At 50.5% G+C, this 15,155-nt stretch overlaps 1 protein-coding gene across 18 annotated transcripts in view; it reads left to right on the plus strand.

The window, feature by feature from the left end:
* Positions 1 to 11,485, plus strand: part of ITPR1 (inositol 1,4,5-trisphosphate receptor type 1) — a 150,712-nt gene extending 139,227 nt beyond the window's left edge. For 17 of the 18 annotated variants that reach the window (XM_040646080.2, XM_040646085.2, XM_040646086.2 and 14 more), the window contains 2 exons: positions 5,147 to 5,308; positions 10,108 to 11,485. In XM_040646080.2, coding sequence (XP_040502014.1) covers positions 5,147 to 5,308; positions 10,108 to 10,194 — 249 coding nt within the window. In that variant the 3' untranslated portion in view covers positions 10,195 to 11,485. The remainder of the gene's footprint in view (positions 1 to 5,146; positions 5,309 to 10,107) is intronic. The other variant, NM_001174059.2, reaches the window with a different exon arrangement.
* Positions 11,486 to 15,155: the final 3,670 nt, after the last annotated feature.

Raw genomic sequence — 15,155 nt, forward strand, 5'->3', positions numbered from 1 at the left:
CCAGCACACAGTGGGAGTGCCAAGCTTGTGTCCCTGCAGGCCTGTCAGTCTTTGCCTGGGCCCTGTAAGACTCCATGTGCCAGAACAAGGGCCTGGGTGGGCAAAAACAGCAGCACGTACCTCAGAGCAGTTCCGTGTAATGGTTTGTTTGCATAATGTGTTCAAACAGGGCTGGATCCCAGTGCTTGCAGGTACACATGCGTGCAGTGCTGCCGTGTCCTTGCTGCTGGAGCCTGGCCAGGACAGAGGGAGGGGGAGAAGCACCGACAGCCCCGAGGAGCTGCATGTGCTGAGATGGCCATGCCCCCATGTGCTGAGCAGATGGCCGCCTCCTGAGCCACTGCTGCCACTGCTCCAGCCCAGAAGTGTTGACGAGGCCTTGACCCTGAGCTGCGGAGGCTGTGCGGGCTCTTAGCGGACGTGTTGAGCAAGAGTAGGTGGGCCGTCAGTGCCGCCAGCAGCTGTTTGCTCAGTCTTTGTGTGTTTAATTGTTCTGTCCTGCCCGGCTGATTGTGATGTAATACGTCCTACTTCACTTAAAATCTAGATCCAAACAGCCAGCGGTGAGCTGCTGGGAAGAGGTGGCACTGCCCAGCCTGGCAGATGTCCCGCAGAGCTCCCACCGGGGCTGTGCACCGCAGTCGCGTTCCGCTCGGCAGCACTGGGAGAGCTCACCTCACCTGTGATAAACAGAGCGTTCCGTTGGAGTGAGTCATTGGGCAGAACTGCTCCTGGGACACACGGTGGGATCATTTCCCACACAGATGGGACCTTCTTCCACTTTTGGAAAGGGTGTCCACCTTCCAGGCCTCCTGCTGCTGCCTTGCTCTGCGCCTCTGCAAAAGCCCCTTCCGTATTTAAATTAAATGTTAAAAAAGGAGAAATACTTTTTGCATTATTAACAGCAAATTTAAAGACACGGGTGGGACTTGAAAATATTTTTAGCGCGGAGGGGGGGAGGCAGCACCGAGAGGTGAGAAGCGTGCCTTGGTGTGGAAGAGGTGATGGTTGGCCCTTTGCAGAAGAGAGAACCCGGCATGGGGCTTTTTCCAGGAAGCACAAGAAAGACCCAAGAGGAGTTTCATCTCGCCACAAACAACAACAACAGAAAAAAGCACAAAGCTTTTCAGTTTTGAAGCACTCCAGAAAACTGTTTATTAACTGTGTGACTTCTAATGACATGTGACAAGTAGAAATTCGCTGCTGTCGCTTTCCCTGACTAAGCAGTGCCCTGCCAGGCGCTCTGCAGAGGGCAGGTTATCGGAATTTATATTTTGATGAGCACTGAATCAGCCTTTCAGCACCCTATAAATAAGAGGTGCAGCGCTGCTGCCGGAGCGCAGGCCCAGAATAGCGGCGACTTCCTTGGGGCCGCAGCGAGGCCGAGCCGAGCACAGTCACCTCCGGCCTGGGAGCAGAGCTAATGCATCTCCTGGCACGTTCCGTGTGGAGGTTGCCTCAGAAACCCTTCTTAGAATAAACTCTTCTGCAGAAGCAGGGAAGAGCAGGCACTTCTCAGAATGAATTGCATCTGCATCATGCAACGCAGCTTCCTCTTTTATTTAAATTTCCAATCGTGGATGTTTTAAGAGGCCGGTCAGCGTCATCCCCGTGTCTGAGATTTAATGATATTTGCTTTACAAGAGGGACTTTTCCAACTTTACCTAGAAAAGAGCTAACCCGAAACCCAGCCCTTGCGGTTAGCCAGCTTCCGTCAGTGGCTGCAGTCAGCTCGTCTGTTCAAACAGAGGAAGCTGCGACTGTGACGGGAAGAGGGAGCTGGGTGCACACCAGGATCGCGGTGCCTCGGCTTGTAGGAGGACCACAGCAGACAGTGCATAACTGCATCGGTATGCGGGATGCCAGCAGCCGGGAGGCGTGCAGCAGCGCGACCGACAGGCAGGAAGAAGGGATCAAGGAGGAGGCTCGCGCTTCGTGGCTCACTCGGTGCCTTTAGCAAAACAAAAAGGCTACCAAACCTCAAGTAAAAGATGTCAGGCTGCATCTTTAAAGGCACCCTGCTGTTTGGTTCAAGTTCAGCAGAAACTAGATCATCGAGATATAAATCTTTTATTCAGCCCTGAATTGTGCCGAGCGCTGCCGGAGGTGCGGGGCCGGGAGCCGGGCTGGCTGCTGCACAGCGCCCCGCGGGCTCCCGGCAGTGACCTTTCCACATTCCTGCTTCTTTCCATTTCCACCAGCCCTGCCCAAGGCATCGTTATTTATTTATTCCACAGGACCCCCTCAACAGCCAGAGTGCAAGCATTTGTTCGGACGGAACGCTGCGTGTAAGCAAGCTGCTTGCATCCAGGCTCCGAGCTCCCTTCTGCAGAGCTGGGGCAGGCTGTAGGAACAGGCTGAAGGTTTCCCGTGAAGGCAGCATGAAGAGATGTGGGGCTGTGTGCATGGGGAGGAGGAGCAGGAGCAGTGCCTCCCTACAGCACACCTGCCCAGCTCTCCGGGTGGACATCCCTGTGCTTCTTGCCAGGCAGCAGCTGTACGTTTCCTAGGTGCACTTTTGGGATTTGTGCAGCACCTACAAGTGGCACAAAACAGGAACGGGAGTGAGGGGTGTGTCCAGCCCAGTAACTTGGCTGGAGTGATGCATAGGCATTTATTTACCTCAGCCCTTTCCCTGTCTGTGCACAGGAAACCCTGTGAACCCACACCAACCCCTTCACGCAGACCAGATGTAGCAGCGGTGCCGAGTCTGGGCTCAGGTGTGAACCCTGCCCTTGCTGCTCAAGGGGCAAAGGGAAGCCATCACCCTTGTCTCCTTTCCTTCAGCCTTCCCCTTTCTCAGCTTGAGGACTTCACGGGATCTTTTCTGTTTCTCACCATTCACCATAGCCATGAGAACTAGAGAGGCACTTTGTTGTTTTTTCAAGTGAAAGCCAAGATTTCCCGTCCTCGGTGACGTGAAGAGCAGGGGCTTTCAGAAAGCCAGTAAATGCGAAACCCTGAGAGCCCTGCAGGAGCTGGCCGTGCTGTAGGGCTTGCTAGGTTGATTTCACTCCAACACCACCAGCCACCTGCCCTGCCTGCAGTGATGGAGGTGCAGCCCTGCAGCAGCCCTGGTGTTTGCTTGTGTCGCAGAGTGACGTTGGAAAAGGTTGTAGGAGATTTGTTAATAAAGCACTGCAGGTAGGTAAAACCTGCTGTCCCCAGGTCCTGCTCCCATCGTGTTCCACGAGCAGAACAGATGGGTGAGTGCTTGAGAGTGCCCTGGGCATGGAAAGCTCACCTGATGGGGGGAGTGAGTCAACGCCAAATATTCCCCCAGTAAGCGAGGAGTGGGCAGGAGCTGCAGGGCTCTGCTCCTGTGTCAGCCTGGGAGCTTTGGGATGTGGAGCTGGGCAGCTGGACGGACCGCTGAATGTAAATTGCATTGTAGTCTCATCTGCTCTATCCTTGAAAACGCTCAGCAGAGAGGGGAACCACAGTTGTTTTTCAGTTGATTCTCCCTGGGCAGGGAGGGGAAATACTCTGTGGCAGAGGAGCTGGGCTGGAGCACAAGCAGTGTGTGTGCCCGCCTGCCCCTCCTGCTTTATGCTGCTGGAAGAACGCAGAGAACTGTTGCCCGTTGCTGCTCTTAAATCTTAGTTGTGGAACTGTCTTTCCCTGAAGTCCAAAATATTTTGGCACTTGTCATGATAAAGGCATATTTTCTGTATACATATCTTTTTTCTTTTATTAGCAGAAACCATCTGCCCTGTAAACAGGGATCAGGAGAAAAGCCGTTCTGGCAGTTCTGCATCACGTGGGAATCCTGCGTTGCACTGCATGGGAAAGGGCCTCATTTATGCCTTTTAATCTGTGCAATAGTAAACTCTGAGCAGATCAGAAGCAACTAATTTAAGATGATGATTCTTGGCAAGAGATCTGAATTGCAGAAAGGCCGTGACTGTGCCTCTCTGTAGAGGTGTGCAGCCCTGATATAAGCAGTGTGGATGTTCCTGGAAAAGACTGAGCGTGGAGGGAGGGGGGCAAGGAGATGGGGGAGAGGTTGATTTGGAGGTTTAGGCAGGGGATAATAGCAGAAATCCAAAGCAAGTTTGCAGTGCCATAAGAACAAGCCACGGTTTTGAGAAGGTCCATAACGCCTGGCCTGTGGAAGTGGTGAACTTTGGCTGCAATTAACCAGCGTGGCTGATGGAGCTCTGGTTTGGGATGCTGCTGATCCCAGGGGCTGCTACCAGTCTGTCTGGTCCGTGTAAAGCACTGCCAGCTGCCGCAGGGTCAGCAGAGAGAGCGCACACATCCCCTCACCCTGTGCTACCTGCACGGCCATTCCAGCCGTGGAGAGCCATCTCCAGCGTGGGAGGAGAGCCGGACTAGATAGGAAACCAGTGTTAAAACTCAGGGTGTCAAGATGCACCCCTCCTCCTCTCTTGTGGCTTTCTATTCCGTTCCCGCTTTTATTTTTAACGTCACGGGTGTGTACGTGAGTGTATGTGTGAGCCTCTGTGTTCACATTAATAAAACCTCAGGCCTCCGCTGAGTTCCTGGCTGTAACTTAAACCTGGAGTACCAGAGAGCTGCAGGCCTGAAGGAAGGCTCGATGGTCAGCGGTGCACTGGAATTTAATGCGTCTCATCCTTTAGAGTGAAGCAGCTGGTCGTAACAGGGATATTTTCATTTGTTTTCTTTTAAAATAAAGTATTCCATCTGTAAAAGTGTTCTTAGGTAGAGCATGTTTTCTTTCAGTATGAAGCACAGCCAAACTGCTTGATCACAAAATCCAACTTTATCAGCAGATCTTCAACAAAGGCTGCCTGAAAAAGTGCACGATGGCCATGGATTTCTCACGTGGAAGGATGTGCATGCAGACACTAAATGGAGTCTGCTTCATGGTCTGGTGTTTGTGTGTGGTGCTGAGAAAGAACTGGCTGGGGAGGATGAGTTGCTGGGAAGGAAAAGCCAACGAGATGCAGCCTTGATTTTCAGTAGCTGCATCTGAAGCGCCTCGTTGCCTCCAGTGGGTGATTTTACAGACTTTCCAGTAAGACGCAAATGAAAATGCTGCGGAGCTTTATGTATCTGAGGAATGTCCCCGTGTGGCATTAAAGATACGTGTGCACAGAGCCGCTGGGGTGCAGGTTTTCATGTGGTAAGAGCTAATTATGAACTTGTGCCTGGTTCTCAGGAGCGAAACCTGGACTGGTTCCCCCGGATGAGAGCCATGTCCCTCGTCAGCAGCGACTCGGACGGAGAGCAGAACGAGCTGAGGAACCTGCAGGAGAAGCTGGAGTCCACCATGAAGCTGGTGACCAACCTCTCTGGGCAGCTGTCAGAGCTGAAGGACCAGGTAAGGGAGAGCAGAGCTGGCAGCCAGCCTGCGGTCACACGCCCACGGGCAGCTCAGCTCCTGCAAGCCTGTTCCACCAAGTGGGTTTTTGCAGCTCCACGGACTCTCTGAACCCTGTGCAGAGTTTTTCTAAAGTAATTTGTGCTGAGGAAAGCACTGAGCAAAAAAAAAACCACCCTCCCAAAGCCCAGCACCGTAGCTGACCTGCCTGTCAGTGCTGCGCAAACTAAATGGGTGACATCTCCCAGAAGGAAAAACTTGCACTGAAAAATCAAAGCTGACGTTGATGTCAGTCAGCCTTTGCTGGTGCACAGAGCCCATGTCTGTATCTTTGTTTACAGTTTTGCTGTTAATACAGCTTTCACCCCTGAGACCTTCATGTGATTCTGCGAGTCAGAGGGTGTGATAGTGAGACAAGTGCAGTGCTGCTGCACGGACCTCAAAACCCACTGAGAAACTGGAGAAGAGCCTGAGCAGTTAGCGTGCAGTGGTCTCCTTCATGTCAGAGCTGCACTGCTCATGCAGATAAAAGTTTGCTACTGTCGTGCTTTAATCTACAGCACAGACTGCCCACAGCGCTATTTTGCATTGCAGCATGCATTGATTCTGGTTAACACCAACGTTGCACAGACCTTAGAGCAGTGTTTCAGTGCAGCAGTTGTTGGTGCAATGAAAGCTTGGAGGCTTTGCGTTAACTTCTAGTTTTGGCCAACTCCTTCCTGTGTGTAATTAAGATCAATGGTTTTCAGTGTTCAAAGGTGTATTTGGGTAAACATTATTCTTTCTGGGAGAGGTTCACAAAGGATTATTTAAGATAATGTGAAGGTGAAGTAACAGCTGATCAGAGGCTTACCAGTTGTGAATGAACTGCACTGTCAGTTATTACTCTTTGTACACGATGCTTCACTGACAGCGATGCTTTCTTTCGTGATGTCTGCATGGGTTACAACCCAAGTGGAAGTAAAAGGCCAAACAGTTTCTGCCTGCCCTGGTGGAAGCCGTCTGTGGCAGCAAAGTGACTGCTTGCTTATCGTCACGGATTAATAACCTGAGCCAGATGGTTCCGCTCGCTAAGTGTACATAGATAGCTGCACTGGATGAAATGAACTGCAGGCTTGCGCACAATTGTATCCCAGGGCAGTGGGTGGAATTGTGCAGGGCAGAAATGGCCAACAGATTTGGATCGTTGCCTTTTCAGATTTGATCTGCCTAGTGCAGAATAGTTGGCAGAACTCTCTTCAATACTAATCTGATGCCTGCTTCCCATCTCCGCTCTGCTTCGACCCGCTCTGTGTAAGCAAGTTATCTTTGGGAGACAGCGCTGACTGCGATGCTGGCGCTGACTTCCGATCATGCTCTGCCTTCTGATGGAGCTGGGCCCTTCTCCCCGGCACCCCGCAGAGCACAGGGGGGGATTAGTGTCAGGTTGAGAGCAGAAAGTCTTTCTGCTCTTGGCTGTAATTAGTTTTCAGATGCTATGCCATGGATCCCCTCGCTCCAGTTGGTTTTGAGGACAGAGGATGGAGGCAGTTGCTCTTTTGTCTGAGCTTTAATACTTGCCGGGTAGCGTTTTTGCTCTTTTGCCTGGAAACAATTATCTTGAAACATGTGTCTTACGTCTTCCTGTTGAAGGGTCTGACTCAAAGTGGTCTGCAGACAACAGGAGTCTTTCCATCGGCTGAAGCCAGCTTTGGATTGGAACGCATTTATTTCTAAAGCTTGCAGCTCTTGGCTGCCCAAGCACTGAAAAACCCTTCTTAGTCTTTGTGAAAATAAGAATGAAGGATTTAGCTTTTAAAGAGCTATTTGACTGTAAAGGCAAAAGAGGAAACCAGCTTCATTAATGTTGTGATAGCTTTTAGGAATTCCCCTAAGTACCGTTATTGAGAGCACCCTGCTTAAGTTGCAGGATGTTCCAATTATGTGACAAAGCCAGTACGTCCCTCCTCCTGATTAGGAACTGTCTCCAGGAGAAGGAACCAGCTCAGGGAACTTGTATTTGTATTTATTTTATTGCAATTAAATAGAGGGCAAACCTCTCATTCATTTGCTTTTCAAGCTCGTTATGTTTCTGGAGACAGTAGTTAAAAACTGAAATCCAGCATGCCTGCTTTCACAAAGGAGAGAAATGCACGCAGAGCCATTAAAATCTTGATCATTTTAATTCTGTGCAAAAAGATTACGACAGAATTGTCTGCAACAGCAGGGGATTAGATGTAATCATCCAGAAGTCCTTTTCAGTGCTCAGTAAGTATAAGGCAGCTGCAATAGATGTTGGCTTCTTTCAAGACAGTGCCGTGACGTCGCCAAGACCCTTAACCTCTGTCCCCCAAACCTGAGTTGTACCCAGCAGTCACAGCCACGCAGGTGAAGGCTGGCACGCTGCGAGCAGCACGTTCTGAGCATGCCCATGGTGCCCTGGTCCTATGCACTGCTCTCGTTTCTGGACTTAACTCCAACTCACAAGCAACCTTTGGAACTAGGCAGAGTGCATCTACGTAATTACACACAATTATCTGAGAGCTCAACTTGACTCTGATGAACTTTGGGAGCCTTGGTTGGGTTTTGGTGTTTAATCATATGCCATTGTAGCTGACAGCTCCCCTACAAAACGTGTGTAGTTCATTGTCTTGTAGGCTGGGCATGAGGTCACTGCAGCCATCAAACTTCTGCTTCTGGTTCTCTCCCCAGGTAAATGTGATAGAGGCTCAAACTGTTCTGCCTTGCAGCCATATGGCTCTGAATGTGAAAAATATCAATTAATCTTGTTTTGTTGCACTTTTTTCTTTTTTTTTTTTTTTTTTTCTGTTTCTATTCCATAGATTCATAGAATGGCTTATGTTGGAAGGGACCTTAAAGATCATCTAGTTCCAAACCTCATGTTGTGGGCGGGGTTGCCAACCTCTATTATCAGACTGCCCAGGATCCCATCCAGCCTGGCCTTGAATGCCTCCAAGGATGGGATATCCACAACCTCTCTGGGCCGAGATAAGAATGTGGTACAGGGCCATATCAAAGGCCTCACACAAGTCCAGGTAGACAACATCAGTTGCTCTTCCTTTGTCAACCGATGCTGTCACTCCACCACGGAAGACCACCAGATGGGTCAGGCACCATCTGCCCTTGGTGAAGTCGTGCTGGCTGTCTCAGATCACCTCCCACGTGTGCCTTAAGTGTATCCTCTGAATCACTTTATTAGTTGAGCGAAATCATGGCTCTTAATTCACTCTCTGAAACTAATTCACGTAAATAGATGTCTTTAAAAAGGAGCCCTTGTTGCCACTTTGCACATCCAACTGGTGGGTGACCTGAGAAAGGGAAAAGTTCCAGGGGGTCCAGCAGGGAAGGTGTGTGTGTGTGTGTGTTTGTGTGTGTGTGGAGTTGTGCACAGGCCCTCTCTTCCCTGCACCCACGCCTGTCTGCCTGTGAAGCCCCATTGAGCTTGTTGTGAAAGTACATTTCTAAAAGTGTGTCACAGAGAATGCGAGGTGTCACCTATCCTTGTGAGAATGTGGCATTCTTTCTTAAAAAGTAACAGAAAAATGACAGTTCTGCCTCCCCTTTGGTCAGACACCGAGCAAGGCACCAGCTGTAATAATGTTTAACTATGGTTTCGGGAATGCTATTGTATTTCAGTCCTTTCCCTGGTGCAGAATTGGGTGTAACTGCACACCTAGCCTGCCTGGGTGCTTGACCACAGCAGTGTGCGCAGGGAGCAGCCAGTGCCTTTCTGGAGCTGCCCAGCATGGCTGGGTTTGACCAATTTATGTTCCCGTGGGGGGCTCCACACTCCACCTTTGCTGTGCTCCAGCTCCTGGCACACAGAGTGCCCCAGTGCAGGGGAAGGAGGATCCACTGCCTCTAAATGCATGTTTTTAGGCAGGTACATGCAGGTGTGTGTTGCTGATGAGCAGTTTGTGAACCTACTGTCTCCTTTATACTGCAATTGATTACTCCCACAATCAATTCTGTTCATCAGCGTCTGCAATTAAATAACTGGAAATTGAAAAAATTACACGATTGTGGATGTAGATGTTGCAAAAACAGCATTATCTGGCTCATTATCACAGAGCTTAATGCCAAATTAAGGGACAAGGTTAACTCTCGTAAAGCAGAATGCTCTGTGCAGTTTCTCGTGCTTGAATACGAGATGCCTTTATGGGGCCGTAGTGGTTTTGTGGCAGGGGCACAGTTGCAGCCACATGTTTGTGCCATGGGGTAGGGCACAGCCGTGTGTTGGCACACTGCTTTGAGGCGGTTGGTGCAGAGAGCTCCATTTTCAGGTGGTTGTGACTCCCAGCATCACTCTGTGATGGCAAGGTGTGCCTTTAGGGACGGGGTCAGGAGGGATGTCTGCTCTCTCCTGATGTGAGCTGCAGCTGTCCAGCGCCTCCCAGCCTCATGTGAAGGCTCAGCCTTTCTTTCCACCTTCTGCCTCCCTCCTGCCTCAGCCGTGTCCAAGCTACCCAGTGTTCCTCTTGGGAAGCTGCTGGCAGCCACCTGTGCTCGTTCCTGCACCAATTCCTGCACAAACTCATGGATGCCACCAGGCTCTCAAGGGCCGTTTCTTTGTGAGCAGAGCTCGCTCACACAAGCAAAGCCGTGGCTCTCCCTGAGGAGTTCCCAAGGCCTGGAGCTGCCTTTTCCATCAGTTAGCACTTGGCGTAGCGGGCAGGAGAGCATTACTTGTAGAAGTGGGTTTCAGAGAAGCCCTGACCAGCAGCGTGGCCATGGCTGGCTCCATGCACTGACACACAGGAAGCGGCCAGGCCTAATGAGCAAACTTTTTAATTTTCCAGATGACTGAACAGAGGAAGCAGAAACAGCGCATCGGTCTCCTAGGACACCCTCCTCCCATGAATGTGAACCCACAGCAACCAGCATAAGTCAGAAGGGTCGCTTCTCCCTCTCGCAGCAACGTGAATAATGCTAACCGAGTCCAGATCCAACCACTGAGGCTGCTTCCGTGTACGTTTAGTTCATCTTGTAAATACCCTGTTTTTATACTGTATGTATATGACTGCTACTATATAAAGTTTGGGGCATACGTATTGTAATTAGAACTGTTGGCACACGCCGGAGGTTAAACTTGTGCCAAAACTATCAAAATTGCCTTTTTATTGGAAGGACTAAAGAGAGCACCTGAATTGCACTTGAAAAGAATATTTGACTACGTGACATGTATTTTGTATTTAAAGAATAGAATAGCTAGTATTTATGTTTTTATACAATTGTGCAATATGAATTATGCAATCACAATATATTTGTAACTCCTGAATGTCCTAAAGGGAGTGCACATCTTTGAATCTGGTGTGTTAGTACAATGTAATAAATGGTATAAAATTACAGGTGTAAATGAGGCTGCTGCAAAATTGTGTTACTGGTGATTTTTCATACCCTTGGACATTTTTGTACCATGTGTGTAAATATCTTGCAATGCCATATCTGTTGCCTCTTCCTCCCAGGGATGACGCTGGGAATCCATGAGCTGTTAAATCGATATCAGTTAGAACGAAACCTTATTTTGAAGCTTCCAAAGGGGGAAAAAGAGGAGGTATTTTTTCAAGTGATTTCTTCAGAGTACTGAGGCTAAGAGAGCTCAGATACCGGGTTTTTTAAATGGTGAGATTTCTTAAAGGGAACTTTTTATGCAAAATGAAGTTTGGGATGAGTATGCACTACTGGTGAGTCGGCGCAGTCTCTTGCAGGCACTCTGTGCCACGACACACAACCCCGCCGTGAGGCTGTCCGGGCTTTGTGTTCCTCAGTGTAGGACCTTTTCCTTTCGCTTTTCCATGAGAGACCTCTGTGCCTGCCAGAGCTTTTTGCAGACAGGCACTGCACCAATTGATCCCGTTAGGACCATAGCTGAGCACTGACATATGTAATGCTTACGAGAGAGCCACCGTTCTGAGGTTGTTTTGTCCCACCCCGTTCTCTCCCTCCATTTGGTCACTTTCTTTGGTTTCTGATTCTAGAAAGTATGAGGAGCCTTTTGTTTTCTCCACTCCATTGCATCGTTTTATACATGGACCTCCTTTTACAAAAGCTGACTTCTCTGCAATACTGTCTACAAAAAAAAAAAAAAAGGCAAAAAAAAAAAAAAGCTACAAACAGAGCTATGAAAATTTGTAAATGCATAAATATAGGTATTTAAATAAATGATGCAAAATCCCACATGGTCACAGGCTGCTGTGGTTTGTCCCCCACCCCGAGGGCTGTGTGGTGCTGTCACACACACGGGCACTGGGGAAGCGGTGCGGGGGGCCCTGCAGGGCAGCACTGAGCTCATCCCTCTGCAGCTCCAGGGGCGCAGATGGGTCTGGAAACAACAGCACCAGTCAGGCTCTCTGCAGCCTCATGCAAACGTGCTCCAGGTCTTGCAATTGAGATGTGGAGTGCTGATATTTGGGGCTTGTCATCCTCAGGCTGAAGCATTGGAGTTCTTGTTGTCTTGTTTTCTTTAAAAGATTTCTCCGGCTCCAAGCACAGCATGCGCAGAGCGCTGCTGACTGTATTTGGTTCAGCTGCAGCAGGAACTACCTGGTACAATTAATCACCTTTAATCTGCACACAACCATCTGAAAGGGGTGCATCTCACTGCTATGGAGCCTCACTGCGCGCCGTGCCAGGCCCATCCCGTGCTGGTGGGAGCCCTGAGCAGCGGCTCCGAGCCAGAGAGCTGCTGGTGGTTTGAGAGTTCTTCATCACGGCTCATTTCCGTACGCATCCCGGTCGATCTGTTGGTGTCTCCTCTGCAGCCACCAGCTCCCAGCAAGGTGCACGCACAGGGAACGTGACGTGCAGCTGCTGTCGGGGTTGTGCAATAAGAGGAGGAGGTTCTCATTTTCTCCGAACAGTAGAGACATGCATCTGACTCACTCCTTCCCTCCGTGCCATGCAGGGACAAACAGACACACGCAGATCCGCCAGGCTTCCTGGTGTCTCCCACAAGTCAGGTGAGAGGGAGGAGGCTGCGTGCGCTGTGGGAAGGCGGCAGCTTCCCGTGTGCCCTGTGCAGGGACAGCTGTGCTGCCTTGCTTTATCTTTGCCTTAAAAAGGCAAAAACCGAGCAGGCACTTCAGCGAGAAGTACAAGCCCCAATCTGTGCAGTGATCTGTGTGAAAGCCAGCTGCACAAAACCTGGTGTTTTCATGTGCGGTTCTCATTTCCCAGGAGATGTGGTGAGCTGCAAAAAGCGGTATTTTATTCCCCGTTGCTGCAGCTGCAGCCGAGTGCTGGAAGCGAAGCGCAGCCGCCCTCTGGCAGCACAGAGGAAGCCACTGTCCTTCCCTTCCCTCCCCTCCCCTCCAGCAGCAAGCAGCACTCACTTCTAGAAATCCATTATGACGATGGAATTTTGTGTGCAGCCATCACACGTTTTAATTTCTCTTCTTGCGTTATTTGGCTGCTAAGGCTCTTCTGCCTTTGCCTTCCAGCTGGGCTGGGCTGGGCTGAGCTCCACACCCCATGGCTGTGGGGCGGGCTGGGACTGGCACTGGGGACAGCCGCTCCCCGAGGCCTGAGAAAGCCACCTCAGGACCAACTCCGCCCCACAGCGTAGGGAGCCTTTTCCACTCATACGATTATCTATTGAAATTACAAAAAGTTCATTCACAATGTGGGGACTTGAGAGTGAAAATATTTCAAAATCAAAGATGAGAATCTGTGATGACACCCATGGTTTCTTCGCGTTGGCCTTTGCTCGGGACCTCAGAACGTCACCTCTCGGACCCACGCAATGGGTACGAGGCTCCAGCTGCCCACCCCGGCAGAGATCTCCGCAGCAGTTTTTCTCAGAGACATCAGAAATGAGCTGTCACGGGAAACCCTCCGCAAATGGTGAGGTTGGTGCGCGCTGCTGGTTGGCTGGAATAGCTCCGAATTTCAGCAGGTTACTTCAAGGAACAAAACTCGCTCTGCAGACCACAGCCAGAAGCGCACGCTTTCCTTGTGATGCAAAACCCAAATTCAGCGGTGGCCAGGAGGAACCGGCACCTCTCTGCCCCAGCGCTTTCACAGAATCACGGAAGGGACCTTCAAGGCCATCTGTTCCGACCCCCAGCTGTGGGCAGGGACCACTCTGCCCAGCTCAGGCTGTGAAGGGCCCACCCATGGGCTCGGGCACCTCCAGGGATGGGGCACCCACAACTCTGGATAGCACTGCTGGGGTCTCACGGCCCCTTCCCCTCAGCCCACAGTCACACATGTCCATGGTCTGTGCACGGGAGAAGGGGGGATCCGGGTGCTGCTCATGTGGAGCTGCTCCAGTGCGTGTGGGTACCCGTGGGACCCCCGCTGTTGGGTCACACCTTCAGCAGAGTGGTGGGGATGTGGCGGAGGGGCCAAGAGGGCAGCAGGAAGGATTCGAGGTGACTTGTGAGGAGCTGGAACTGCACGATGTCGGAAGCAGGGACTGGGAAAGGAAGCAAAGCTTCCGGGCGCTGTTGGAGAGGATGCAGCGAGCTGTGCAGAGGATGTCAAGAGGAGCAGCTGCTGGTTGGGAGCACACAGGCTGAGGGCCCACACTGGAAACTTTGCGACTGAAAACCCCTTCCTGACCTCCACGGCGCGGAGCGGTGCGGTGACGCATCCCGGTGGCAGCTCAAGAATGAGATTAAAGTTGGGCGTCTCCACCCATCTGGTGGGTGGCTGCGATGGCTCCGTCTGGAACCTGGGTTTGAAGCAGGACTGCCGTACCTGAAACTCTGGGAATGCAATTGTGTTGTCTTTTAAATGAGAACTTTCATTCTGAGGTGAAAATGAAAGTGACCTTCAGAAGAGGAAGGAACAAAAAGAATCTACCCATTTTTCTAATAATGGAAGGTCCTCGAGGGGAAGGATCTCCATGTATTTTTCAATTTGCATGAATGGCTGAATGTGTGGATGAGAATTTTCGTCGCTAATGAGACAGGTGATGTGCTAATCAAGGCCATGCAAATAACTGCTCAGAAAGCACAGCCGCAGCGCCGTGGCCCCGAGACAACTAAATGGCAGCTCCCAGCCTGTCCTCGATTTCGCAGCAAATTGGCACAGGGCAGGACAAAGGAGCCTGGATTGCAGCCGTGGTGCTCGCGGTGGGGACGCGCGATGGGGCGCGTGTGATGGATCCCTCCTTACATAATGGAGTCTTGATTGATACTTTGTCGGGAGAGTCATAATATAGCTCCGTGTAACAATTCAACTTGTCTCCTGGAATGGGAAATGCTCCTACACACGGACTTAATAGGGTTTTTTAAATTGCCCATTGTATTTCTGAACAAGAGAAACTTATTTGGAGTACTTTCCCTTTTACGTTTCCAACATAAGCACCTGCAGGCATTGCGCTGTGTGTTCCCTGGGTGTTCTCCCGCAGCTCCACAGCTGCCCGACGTGCGGCGTCACCGTGATGCTCAGGGGCTGCAGCACGGTGCCCCAAAGTGCCTTCAGGTTCATTGTAGCCAGCAGTGACCCTCACTCACAAGTGAACTCGGTCAGTAGGAGGGGTTGGTATCTGGAGTAAAAACAGTATAGAATCATTAAAGTTGGAAAAGGCCACCAGGATCATCCGGTCCAACCATATAAACCCCCAGCAAGGTGAAGCTGGCATTTTAACAGAGGGATATATGATAACTTCAGGGGAGAAGCAGTGCTTCTGTGCCCAATCTTTTATTTACTACCTTTGCAACCTTCCTTCAGACTAAACACGTTAATTTGATGAATGTCAAAACCACCCACAAGTAAACTGAGCTGTCCCATCCAGTACGCTAATGTCAATTTGTTTTTAGTAACTAGAAGGGATGCTGGAAAACCCCTATAAAGAGTTCATTTTTAACAAAAAGTACCAAAAACTCCACCAGTTTTGCAT

The sequence above is a fragment of the Gallus gallus genome, chromosome 12, assembly GCF_016699485.2.
Source record: "Gallus gallus isolate bGalGal1 chromosome 12, bGalGal1.mat.broiler.GRCg7b, whole genome shotgun sequence".
Classification (NCBI taxonomy): Eukaryota; Metazoa; Chordata; class Aves; order Galliformes; family Phasianidae; genus Gallus; species Gallus gallus.